Below are 12,386 nucleotides of genomic sequence, written 5' to 3'. Positions count from 1 at the left end.
GTCTGTGTTGATGCACCTTGGACATCCATCTCCACTCACTCGAGTCAGGAGACAAAAAAAAAGGGCGTGTGGCTCAGTTGGTAGAGCGTTCGCTTAGCATACTCAACCTTAGTACAAGGATCATTTGTATGCGAAAGGTCCTGGGTTCGATTCCCAGCTCGTCCAAACATCGTGATTCTATCTCGACAATATCTTTTGCTCATTTTATGTTTTGTGTTCATCAGATCAGCTGACGCTCGTGAGACACTATAGGCTTTGCGAAGGTTGATGGATTCGATGTTAGAACCCCTAGGTGTTGGTAACACTAGGACCAATAACGTTGCAGCCGTGTAAGACCATAAGCCTCGTGGCACAGCCCTCATTGAACACTCGGAAGCTGACACATGCATCTGCATACTTCCCCGACCAAGACTTTCGAAACGAGCCAATAGAGTTTGCTGACTGCTTGTATTTTCGAAAGACTGCAGTTTTGGTGAAGAGGCCTTTTGAGAACATGGCGGGATACAGTTTCACTATTTCTCTTTTGGTGAAACTTCTAGATTAAGGCTTTGTAGTGGACATGCGCTGACCGTGGTCCTCTTCCATGCATCTCACCTTCCAACATACTCCCCAAACAAACACATAAAGACCTGAGCCCGCACAGCGCCCTTGTAACACGAACCCCAATTCCAATCCTGACATCAGCTGATAAATTGCATGGGGCTTGGGCTTGGCTTCCATTTTTCAATATCAGAGTGTACGAAGCTAGTCATCTTGAGTTCGAACTCGCCGGGGAAAGCACCTCGTCTGCGTCGTCAAACCGGAGAAGTACCTACCAATGCGTGGTCCACTGAAATGCCAAGGATTACTGTATCAATGAGGCCTCTGGCACAGGACGACTTTAATTGCTTAGAGCGATCAGTAATACTAGTATAACCTTTTGCCTGGCCACTGAGAGACTTCACAAGGGGCCAGCCAGTCATGCAGTTGTACCTTGGTCGAGCCCCTTTCTCGCGGTCCTGCTGTGGCACCCCAACCCCGCATCAAGAAGCGTCATACATGTAAGTTAGCAGCGTAATCAACAGCATCTGGGCACTTAACCCAGGATCGGGAGCCCATGCATGTAAAGGTCCCAGAATGCCGCATGACACCCTCAATACAACAGAGAGGCGGTAAGATCAATGTCTGCAGCGGAGGCTTGTCAAGGCAAATTACTCGGAGTAGGTAATGACAACCTACACTCATCACGGAGTGCTCTAATAAACAACATCAATAAAAGTAGCAAGTGTGAATACAGAGCAAAATATTGAGCAGCAAAGACGGTTGAAATCTCACTCGACGAACCCATAAAGCCTGGTTACCGTAGGAACACCTAGGAAACCTCGAATGGTGGTCTGATTCGGAAGCTCGGGGAGGATCTTACCAACCCAGCCGGAATTTTGCAGGTCTTTTGAACAAGAACCGGAGACTTCCGTTGCTGGTCAGCATCCTTGGTTGCTCCTATTGTTTTGGGTCCTGCGGTGTGTGCTGCCCTTTTGTCAACTCAATTCGCCACACTGATTGGAAAGCGTCAAAGCACTTACCAGCCTTGCACACCCTCCATGATCTTATTAGCATGGCAAACGATGGTAAACGAACTAGCCTGTACAGACTAGTCATATATGAAAAACGAATCTTGATTCAATAGCTGTCTTGTCTTTGTAGACGTTGTTATTGAAGATGGCGGTGAAGACCAGCTACAAAGTCTAGTACTGTCCATGATGTATCTTGTGGGGCCGTCTGGATGTCTTTTAAAGGCTGCTGACTTAGAAAGTATCTCAAATTACTCCCCCCTCACCCCTGTTTGCAGCTGCTTGTTTCCGTCCGTTTGGCTGCATTCAAGCTGATTTTCGGACATACTCAACGGGACCAGCATATCGGAGTCGACCTGTAACAATATAATACACCACGCTGAAGACAACCACGGTCCCATACACAAGAATGCTCCAGTTCATCATCTCTAGCGTTGGTTCTGGCACCGGCGGGAAGAATGTCTGCATCAAGATTAGTTTCTACCCGCTGACCTAAGACTGGTGGCCTCTTACCATGATGAAGGTGAACACCAGAAATGAAACACTGAGCACATTAATGAACAGCCCTGCCCGGCCTAGATCAAAGCTCCGCGGCAGCAGCGGCTCATGTCGAATGCGCTTCACCGCGATGCAGCCACACGAGATAGCATACGACGAAAGCAACGCACCCACCCCAAGACTGGTGAGGATGTTGAACGCCTATCATCCAGGTCAGTAGTGCCCCCCTCCGACCAGGCCCAGGACACGGGAAAGCTTACCACGGTGCTCCCTATATTGATCAACGACAACAACACAGCAAACACATACGACGCCCCCAGCGCATTCAGCGGCAGCCCTAACCGCGGATGCACCTTGGCAAACCACCCCGAGAACGGTACGCCCCTGTCCCTCGCAAACGCCCACAGCTGCCGACTGCTCGTCGCAATGTTATTCACAACCCCGCACGAGGCCATGATTATCATGATACACGTCATCGCCGTCACACCGCCGTAACTCCCCACGGCGTTGTAAAACACCTGGATGAACGGCATCATTGTTGGGGTCTGTAGCACACTCTCCAAATCCCCGAGAACCATGCAATAGGTAACCATCATGACGAACCCTGACACGCCGTTAAGAAGTGCTGTGGCTATCATGGCCCGCGGGAGGGATTTACTCGCATCCTGCAGCTCCTCCGCCATGTGCGTAGCTGAGTCCGGCCCAAGGAGACTGAATATAGGGGAGAGAATCCCCACCAGGCAGGAAAGCCCGGTGTTTCCCCATCCTCCCCCGTCGGCAAAGGTGAAGAAGACGTCGTGAGCGGATTGCAGTTTTGGACCCATTGTCCACAGGGGAATCAGTACTGCGAGAAAGCCGGCCGTGTGCAGCACAAGAGCGAGAGTTTCCAACAGCGGTAGGGCGCGGTAGAGGAGGGTGTTGAGAACCATGCAGACGGTCAAAATGGCGATGACCAGCAGCGTGAGATGCCACCGCTCAGGAACATACGAAGGGTGGTTGAGAATAACCAACCCCTGGATCTGCTGCGCCAGAAGGAAACAAATCGCCGGGTTGCCGACCTGCCAGCCTAGCACGCTTAACCAACCGACAATGAAACTGAGGAAACGCTGCGAGGATCGCGGGGCAAACTCGCTGACCCAGTGGTACTGTCCTCCTGTTGTGGGCGCCATGGAGGCCATTTCTGCCATGGTGAGGATGGCGAAGAAGAGACCGAGGAAGGCGCCAAAGTAGACCCAGATCACGCCGCCGGTGCCGCCGTTGACGAGGCCGAAGACGCTGACGTTGAGTTCTGTTTCCCAGGTTTGCATGAGGACCATGGTGAAGCCGAAGATGGAGAAGAAGCGGAAGTTGCGGTGGAGTTGGGGGGTTTTACCCATGCGGTACATGTCGGCTTTGTCGAGGGGGGTGCTGCCGTCGGCGATGGTGGAGGGGAGGCCATCGGGAATTTCGCCGGCTTCGCTGTCGGCGGGGGATTTGGTGTCGGACATTATGATGGATGAGAGCTAGGTTTACCTGAGGTGTTAGCTGGAGGAAAACATTTGTTGGGATGAGCTGGAGTGCAGGAAGGAGATGGTATGATATACGACGGCACACGCAAAGCACCGTGCTGCTTCTAGTGCCGGTAGTTGGAGATAGGTGTGTTACAGTGCAGTCCTCGGATTGATTGAAGTGCGGTCTGTACCACCACTATTCAGCTCTCCGCGAATCAAACTCCTGGCTCGGTGCTGTACATTGCAGCCTGCCGTGTTCCATATGCGGCATGAATGAATAATCACAGTGTTTGGCTTTCAATAGTGTCGCCTCGCTGCAATGTATGTGCTCTCGGATTTGATGCTTAGTGATCGTTCTGCGGCTTTGAGTGGTTCCAAGAGGTTTTGTATAACAACAGCTTTACCCCAACAACTTCACCCGTCATAGTATTTGGCCATGCCGTGAGAGAGATGCAGGAACTTATCGAACTTGCTCCGAGTCAACGGAGGCGTCAAGGAGAAACGAGTGACAAGTACCTGTACCCGCGCGGGACCCAAAGTCAGGCGTCCAAGGCAAAGGGTGGCTCCAGGTGCTATATTGCTGGGTTGTCGACTTTGGTAATGCCCTTCCCTATGCTTTCCTTTTGTTCGAACACGACGCTGCCAGTGGTGAGTAGCTAACGAACACCCTGAAGCCCAGGTAGGACCCTTTGAGTTCTTCAACTGACAAACCTCCAGGACATTCCACTAAATCGACCTGTATCCAGGTCATTAGCGGAGACCTCAGCCATTATGCTGTTTACGGACAGAAACCTGAGGAATAGGGCCGGCGATAGGCTTTAAAGTATCAATAGCTTATGATGTGGTCAGCGGGAGGGCAATGTAGCAGCGGTTGGGGTTGGCATTGTTGGACACTAGATCTTGGCGTTGAGGCCGCCTTCTGGGGTTGCAGCGGGCTTCTGTCCGTAGAAGCTTGTTGACACCGACCGAATCACCTTCCTATCTTAACAGGATCTTTGTTTTTGTGAAATGAAGAATACGGTATCACGTTGATGAGCCAGTGTGAACGTATCTTCGTCCGGAAACTGTCTGTTTGCTTCGGACTAACCCAACAACTCTTCATGATAAAGGTAAGTGACGGTTCAGTATGACAAACGACGGGCTTCATCACAATACCGAACTCCCACAATTGTGGCATTGGGCGTGGGTTGTGTCAGAATAGTCAATTGGGCCCACTGTTGAGGAATTAATATCTTGGTAGTGGGACTTGAGCCACTGGGTTCGGCCTTTTTCCAGCCACCTGGGCAACTCACCCTCGTACAACAACAGAATTGACACCTTTTTGGACCCCATATACGATTTGACAGGTTACCATTCCCGTTTACCTTTTCCTCAAAGAGAATGGTGGTATCTTGGCTCTTGGCGGTAGCATCAAGAAGCGAGACTTTGGCGGCCTCAGCAAGCTGTTGATCCTGGCAGGGCAGGGCGTGATCAACGACACAGCGGCTGGAGTTGATCTCAATTTGATGTTGCTAATGAATCCCTGTGTGAGGGATAATGTGTGCTTCTCGGGGGGAGCATAAGGTTTCGCATTGCCATCCAAATCAAGCACCACCAGAGACTTATAGCTATGAATATTAACTAACATGTGTAGATGCGAGGGCGGGTGACTTGCATCCTGCCACTTGCAAATACATGCTGGGCACATATACGGGTCCAACAGAGATTTGTGGCTGTGCCTCTGATTTCACGGGCGGAACAGCACCGCGCCTAGACAACGTGCAGGGATAACTAGCAGCACTGCTAAGCAAAATCGGGTGTAGCACTGCGATGGGAAGCTCTTTCGACTTTACGACTCCATGATCAGAGAGATGTATAAGATTGCGGTGGTTGCCCCAGGATGAAACAGTGTCATTCCCAAGATCATTACACCCTCAAGGCACAAGAAGGGCTTCAAAGTCTCAGTCGGCAACTTTTCTTCACAATCGTCCTCTCAACCGATACGTATCGTTTGACAAAGACAAAAGACCATCAAGATGCACACTCCAACCATCATCCTCACCTCTCTCATGGCGCTCACAATCAACGCCCAATCCCACCCCATGATCACACCCGCTCCGGCCCCTATAGCCCGCCGCCAGGACAACAGCGTTGATGAAGACGCCGACTGTTTGTCCTCTTTGGGGTATGTGCCTACCTTACTTATTGACAGCACACTCTTTGCCGTCAATTGTTTACCTAACTAACCTCCCGCCAGTCACTACGTCTCCTGCCTGAACATAGCCATGTCGCCCGATCCTTGCATGAAGAGCGCCCACATCCACGGCGACATTGAGTGCGGCTGCAAACAGGCCTCGAGCATCTATGGGTGTTATACCTCATTCTGCACACCCGGCCCTCGTGCCACCGACTTCGCCAGTGTTGTCGATGAGTGTGGTATCCCGTATGGTGGGGCTGCACCTACAGGGAGCCCCGATGATGATGATGATGATGATGGGAATGTTTCGGATAACGAGGATGGGCCTACCCGGACAGGAGGGGGTGTTGTTCCTACAGAGACTCCTAGTTCTGCTGGGTCGTTGAAGGCTGGTGTTTGGGGGTTGGTGGCGATTGGGGCTGTTGTGGGGATGATGGTTTAGGTGGTGATTTCTAGGGATACCCGGCGTTGAGGAGTTGTGGAGAAGCTTTGTTTTAAATTGATTGCAGCGCACTCCTCTCTTCGCACAAATAAACTTCTTGATTCAAATTACACACCCAGCGCCCAAGACGCCTTAACAATGGTACAACCCGGGTATCCCCCCTCACTTCACTTCTCAACCCTAAACTCAGTCGTCTTCACAATCCCCCTCAACCCCCCCTCGTCGCCTCTCAAACCTGCAGGCAATATCAAATCCCTTTCATCATCACTCCCCTGTCCCTTATCCGCCACTCCAACCCCGCCCTGAACAATCGTCTCTGTCTCCCCCCTACTCGTAATCTTGGTGCTTCTGACCGGGGGTGAGCGGACGTACTCCATGTGCAACGCTGTGGCATGATTTCCCCACTTCCCTCTCTTCTCCCCTGTTAAGAGCTCAATAAACTGTCGTTCTTCGAGGTCAAGCTCGGTGTTTTGTCGGAGGTAGGCGGCTCGAATGCCGTTGATGCTCGTGTCTCGTCCCGGGTGGCGCGAGTGGAGGGGTAATCGGTCGAGAGCCTTGCCGGCGCGGTAGTAGTTTGCTTCGCGGTAGGCGATGGGGGAGAGGCGGAGGAAGCGGCCGAGGAGGGGGCGGAGGGTGGGGGCGCAGGCGGCGATGATGCCTATGTCCAGTTGGAGACTGTTGGAGTGTTAGCAGATTATGGGTAAGGGGATGAAAGGAGGTGGACTCACGAGCCGAAGAAGGGGGCGTAGGGATAGAATGTGCCGTCGGTGTTGTTGACGTAGGCGATGATGTAGATTCCTTTCGCTATCCCCAGACCAACAGCGCTACCACTCCGTCAGTTCCTAGAGCTGTGACATAGAGGATGGAGGATAGCTTACAAGTAGCCGCCACTCAGAATAGCAATCAAATAAATCCGGAGCCTCCTCTGCAGCTGCAGGCTCCAAATGAGTGGAATCGGCAGCGTGGCAAATGACAGGTCGGTAAAGATGTTGCATGCCGTGTTGAACAGTCCGAAATTCCTATACATGACCTTTCCATAACACTTTGGCTTGATGTCCGGATTCCACTGCCCTGAAACCGGTTGACATCTCGTCATGAAAGTGATGAAGGCGAACAATGTGTAGAAGACGGTGAACGTGATCAGGCCCCAGAGTATCCATTTGTACCACTTTCCCCTGCTGAGGCGTAACAGCGAGAGGGCGATTGAGATTTTGAGGAAGCCAAAAGCGAAGGAGGCTTCAATGACGGATTGGAAGAACTGAGCTTCGAGTAGGATCTTCCACCTGTCTCGTGGGATGGTGTCGGTGTGTTGGCCGTAGCCGTTGTGGCAGCCTACTATCCAGGCGGCGAGACCTCCTATGCCGCAGAGCTGTGCTTGTCAGCCTTTGTCAAAAAGAGGACAGAATAAAAGAAGGGGCCATGGAACCTACCACGGCCAACACCATAAAGATATCATCCTTCCCAAACGACCTCACCACGATCGCCCTTGTGTAGAACCGGACGAGCGCCGTGCAGAACGCGAGACTCCAAACGACGCAGACGACAGCGATGAATACGTTCGAGTTACTCTCTGCGGCGCGGATGGGGTCGATCTTTTGCCCTGTGATGGTGACCTCTGCGTCGTCGTCCGACGATGACATGACGATGGTCGCAGTTGAGATGAACGGTGATGATAATCCTTTATGGCGGCGTCGTGTGCCAGGCGAAGCTAAAGCCTTGCAGCAGAAGCATCACCTCGACGCAGCGCTGGCAAGAGACGGGGCGATGACACCAAACGATGCTAGGGTCCCAGAAATCTAAGACAGGGGAAAAGGAAAGAAACGCAAGCAGGGGAAAAGGCTGGGGTTGACCGACAGTTAATGCTATGGAAGAGCGGCCCTCGGTTGGGGTACCGACCAAGCGACGGCAGGCCGCCCAAACGAAAGGCCATTCATCCATCCGCTCCCATACTGTCTCGACACCATCTCACTACTTGTTTTCCTCTTGTTGGTTGGGCATCGGAAAGCTTTGCATGCGTCTTCACGTCAGGCCCATTTTCGGCACTGCTCCGCAATAAATTCTAGATTGGAAATCTGGGGAAACACAATGTTGACGGTTGCTTGATGGAGTCGTGCATTGGAAGAGGGGGCACCATTTGACCAGTCAGTGGTCTTGGTACCGCTCACTCTCCGATCCCCTGCCCGATTCGTGTGGAAATATCAATCAAGCAATCATTAAACAACTTTCAAGCTATCTTGGCGGTCTTCAAATGGCAACTCTTGGTCGGAAATGTGCCGGCACTGGCATCTCCTCTTTGGCTTGTCCAATGAATGGGGGAGGAGGGGGTGTGTTTTGGCTAAAGTCAACAGGTGTTTGCCCCCCTTTTTGGCTATCCCAGCTCGTGCAAAGTTCGCAGTGCAAAAGGCACGGCCTCCACCATGATTAAATTCTGGATATCAGTTTCATTCTTTAGAAAATATACTGATTCAAGGTACCGGACCTACGTACTGACATCAGCGTGCGTTCTTCCCGTCGTATGTTTGAACAGGGCATATGCCAGCACCTTACTGCTTTGTGGTTTGTATTAGCAATCTACCTAGGTTCCTGTGCACCATTTGTCTTTTGAAGTTCCGAGTGCTGACTGTACATGTACCCAGCCCAATCAGCCAGCTTGCAAGCCGCCCAGTTTGAACACGGCGGAGGAGGTTGGAGCTATGACCACTTGTTGGGTGGTAAAGTGCCGTGAATTGCTACCGTCGTACTGAACCAAACATAGGCCTCAAAGTTCCGGATCTCGGATAGAGACCATATAGAGAGGTGACTGGACTAGTCTGACGTGCAAATGCCGTCTGACACTGTGACCTCAACAGGAGCATGAGCGCGAGTGTGTCTCTGTCCCACCTACAAACTAACTCGAACTCGTTCACCTTCCTGCAAGCACTTGAGAGGGTGGATGGAGAGCCTGATTTGCCAAAATGAGTAAGATCTTTCTGCTAAAAGCTGTCAAACTGCATTCGTTGCTGTGGGGCATCCCAATTCTCAAAAAGATGTATCTCTTCAGAACACCCTTATCTATTTATTGACATTTTCGGCCTCGACTTCAAGAAATGGGAGGCTCCTCTGAATCTGAGAACTGCTTTTTAATCAAAGGCTCTCTCCGAGTTCCACCCATCGTAAATCAGTAGTTTCATAGCACTGGTAATGTTCAAAGGAACTAGCTCAGAGCCGATCATGAGGTCGTGAATATCAACTCACTGTCTCTTCATCGATATCCCTGGAAACCTACCAGACATTCGAGTATGATATTTGCTCCAAAAATGGCAGATTCAATTTGTTCAGTTTTTACTCCACTCGCTCGGAAGACGGTATGAAATATCTTCTTCTTCAGGATAACTGCTGTGCTCTTTTGAACCTGAACTCTCAACACTCACAGTGATGACTCAAAGCAAGACCACCCGCCTACCGCGTTCTCTTACAGCCAACACGCGCAGCCCAACACAAAGCCCTACCTACCCCCTATTCCGCGACCTATAGAACCTTCACAGTGAGTGCCCCCTTTTCGTGCATGAGTGACTCTGGCACTCAAAAGCACCACTTTCGCGGCCAAGAAGGCGAAAACTACACCCTCGAGACAAGAGCCCGCGGAACTGTTCACGCCGGAGCCCGTATCCGAGTCTCTTCCAGATCCGGGCGTGACCGGTATGACGCCCAAGGGCGCGGCAATCACAGGCGGGTCTCCACACGAGACCGGGACAGAACACACAGTCGGCAGAGGTCTTCAGCCAGAAGAAGCAGTAGGAGATATTGAGTGCTGAGTGGACGGTTTTCATCAAGAAAGAGAGTTCAAGGGGCAAAGGGGGGGGGGGGGGGACAGCATGAGCTTTCACGGTCGACAACATCGAACTGCAGGTAACCAACTGGCTCTCAAAAGCGACAACACTCAGTACGTAGAACTTTCTTAAGCCTACCAGCAACTCACTTCATAGATAAGAATCCATTATCAATCTTCTTTAGAGCAATCATATCGTCTTATCTCCTGGTGGAAATATTCTACTGGTTTCCTTGCCTTGACCCGCTTATTTGTCAAAGGCTTTTCTCGTAGAACAATGCTCCCACAGGATCCACCCTTAACTGCTTTCACCCGGCAAGATATCAGCTAAAGTTCCTGATTAATAGATGAGAAAATTTTTGCAGGACTCTCGTCGGTCCCCGCTTCTCCTCGTATTATGGTGGGTTACGCGCTCTTCTTCTTTCGGACCTTTCTTTCACTTCGGCTCTATTGAAGAAACCCTCTCCATCTTCCTCCCTCCCAAATAATCACATCAGCCTCCTCCATAAACCCCAAAAGACCGTGACCTCATCACATCATTGCTTTCTCTATACCTTAGTAAGTTCCTACCCTCACGCAGGACAACCAATCTGATGGTATAATCAAAGTTAACACCTCCTGAAAGGTAGAAGGCATAAACACGTCACCCGCCACACAAACAAAAGCAATGGGGAACTGGCTCTATAAACCGCCTCTTCCAGAAAGGGGAGTCCATTACGAGTACCAAGAGAGTGTATCCGAGTTCGGTAGCGACCTGTCCCTCCCCACAAGGCCAGCCCGCGTCACACTGAGCAACATCGCGCTTGACGCGATGTCCAAGCTCCCAAACAATGTGACCCGCCGCCAGGGAAGAAGCCCGGTTGAACGTAGACCCGCCGAAGGGTTGACGGAAACAACGACAGTCAAAACAATGACCACCTTGCCTAATGGACAGGTTGTGGCGACTACAGAGACGACGGCTGTGACAGTTGGGCAAGGGGAAAGGGTTCGGAGGTTCGGGAGACGGGGGAGGAGATAGATAGGTGGGATACCACGATAAGGAATGAGTGCACACAATTCACTGGCCTCCACAATATATAGAGCACTGATTCACTACGCCAATCTATCAGTCTCAGATGAATTGAACAAGGTCACCCTCGTCTCGAAACTTCAAAGTTCCAGATTTCCCTGGGACCGTGTGAATCATGAATAGCCACAACCTGGGCTAGCCTGTACCTGGTGAATTCAACTACTTCGAATAATGGTGAGTTCACCACTCCCCGAGGAGCGAATGCGGCCATGAGACAATCTCTTCATGCTCCCAAAGCCCAGATAGGTTGCCGCACTGAATGTATTCAGTGTACGGTAAGTGCCTATATAATAGGTCTTGTTCAGCTTGCTTGTCTCCCTTCCTGTAAAACAACAAACAGTCAGATCGGACCCCCGTTCCTGCCTCGAGCTGAGTCTCTTCACCAAACAGCAGTGTTACACGTGAGCCTCAAACGACTCCCATCACCACTAAGCACCATGGGCAACGGCAGTTTGCTTCGGGGCAGGGCCAGCACCCCAGGCTTCCAACAGACGACGCTCTGTCAGCAACCGCCACAGCGGAAACACCCACAGCTCTCGCAACAACCGCGATCAAAAACATCAGTCCAGCCGCGACCAAGAAACTGGAAACCGCAGCCTCGAGCAAGCCAACGCTCGAGCTAGACGAGGCTCAGTCTGCCAGCCTGGACAACCTCGGCATAGACGCAGAAGCAGTGTGGTTCTTCGAACGAGCGAGAGGGTTGTCAGGTTTGATGCTGTTAGTGGGTGTGACAAACGTAGTGGGAGAGATGGGAGACTTTGAGGGGATGAACAGCTAGATGTGGGGACTGGCTATCGTGGGAGATTTGGGAACGCGCGGTTTTGGGGCTTAGGTTTAGACATCAGGGTATTTGCGGGAAAAGATAGCAACGAGACAGGACGGTCAACGGTAGATCTTGGGCATCATTAGAGGCAGGTTAGGGTTGTGGGAAACAGACGGGGGGGTTAAAGACAACAATCCAACAGGGCAAATTCCACCCCCATGATAAAAGGCAACCCTTCACCACAACGGAAGCACACTTGTAAACCACCCGCCTTCCCATTCCACTCACACACCCCTCTTCCCATCCATGATCCATCATCTCCCTGACCTTCCGATTCAAGTCGAATTTCGCGAACCACAATCCAGAGGGGGCCGTTGGGCACAAGTTGGATCTTGGATGCGAGTGCACAAAATTTCTTGTTGGATGTGCACGCGTCAGTGCGAAGAGACAGTTTGTAATTTCCATTTAGTTTATCTATGCAACCCTGAAGTCTCCAATCTCCCATCCTTGCACTACAAAGTTCAGTCCAGCGCAGAATCTATATCTCATCTACATCTCAGCAACACCGCCTTAGGTTTCTCTTTCCGAGT

General features: G+C 51.4%; 3 protein-coding genes across 3 annotated transcripts, besides 1 other annotated feature; 1 reads left to right on the top strand and 2 right to left on the bottom strand.

Moving 5' to 3' along the window:
- The first annotated feature begins 62 nt into the window (after positions 1-62).
- Positions 63-165, top strand: a tRNA (tRNA-Ala).
- Positions 166-2,170: 2,005 nt separating this feature from the next.
- On the bottom strand, positions 2,171-3,535 carry PODANS_5_10710 (uncharacterized protein; the record flags this gene model as incomplete). Its single annotated transcript, XM_001905582.1, has 1 exon — positions 2,171-3,535. One exon carries the CDS (start codon positions 3,533-3,535, stop codon positions 2,171-2,173), a length of 1,365 nt encoding a protein of 454 aa, XP_001905617.1.
- Positions 3,536-6,323: 2,788 nt separating this feature from the next.
- On the bottom strand, positions 6,324-7,796 carry PODANS_5_10700 (uncharacterized protein; the record flags this gene model as incomplete). Its single annotated transcript, XM_001905581.1, has 4 exons — positions 6,324-6,831; positions 6,885-6,986; positions 7,035-7,512; positions 7,583-7,796. The coding sequence occupies 4 exons, from the start codon at positions 7,794-7,796 to the stop codon at positions 6,324-6,326; spliced, it is 1,302 nt and encodes a 433-aa protein (XP_001905616.1).
- A 2,835-nt stretch (positions 7,797-10,631) lies between these two features.
- PODANS_5_10690 (uncharacterized protein) lies at positions 10,632-10,982 on the top strand (the record flags this gene model as incomplete). Its single annotated transcript, XM_001905580.1, has 1 exon — positions 10,632-10,982. The coding sequence occupies one exon, from the start codon at positions 10,632-10,634 to the stop codon at positions 10,980-10,982; it is 351 nt and encodes a 116-aa protein (XP_001905615.1).
- Between the last annotated feature and the right edge of the window lie 1,404 nt (positions 10,983-12,386).

The sequence above is a fragment of the Podospora anserina genome, chromosome 5, assembly GCF_000226545.1.
Source record: "Podospora anserina S mat+ genomic DNA chromosome 5, supercontig 10".
NCBI classification, from domain to species: Eukaryota; Fungi; Ascomycota; class Sordariomycetes; order Sordariales; family Podosporaceae; genus Podospora; species Podospora anserina.
The sequence above is the reverse complement of the archived record's forward strand: the minus strand, read 5'-3'. Positions and strand labels throughout refer to the sequence as shown.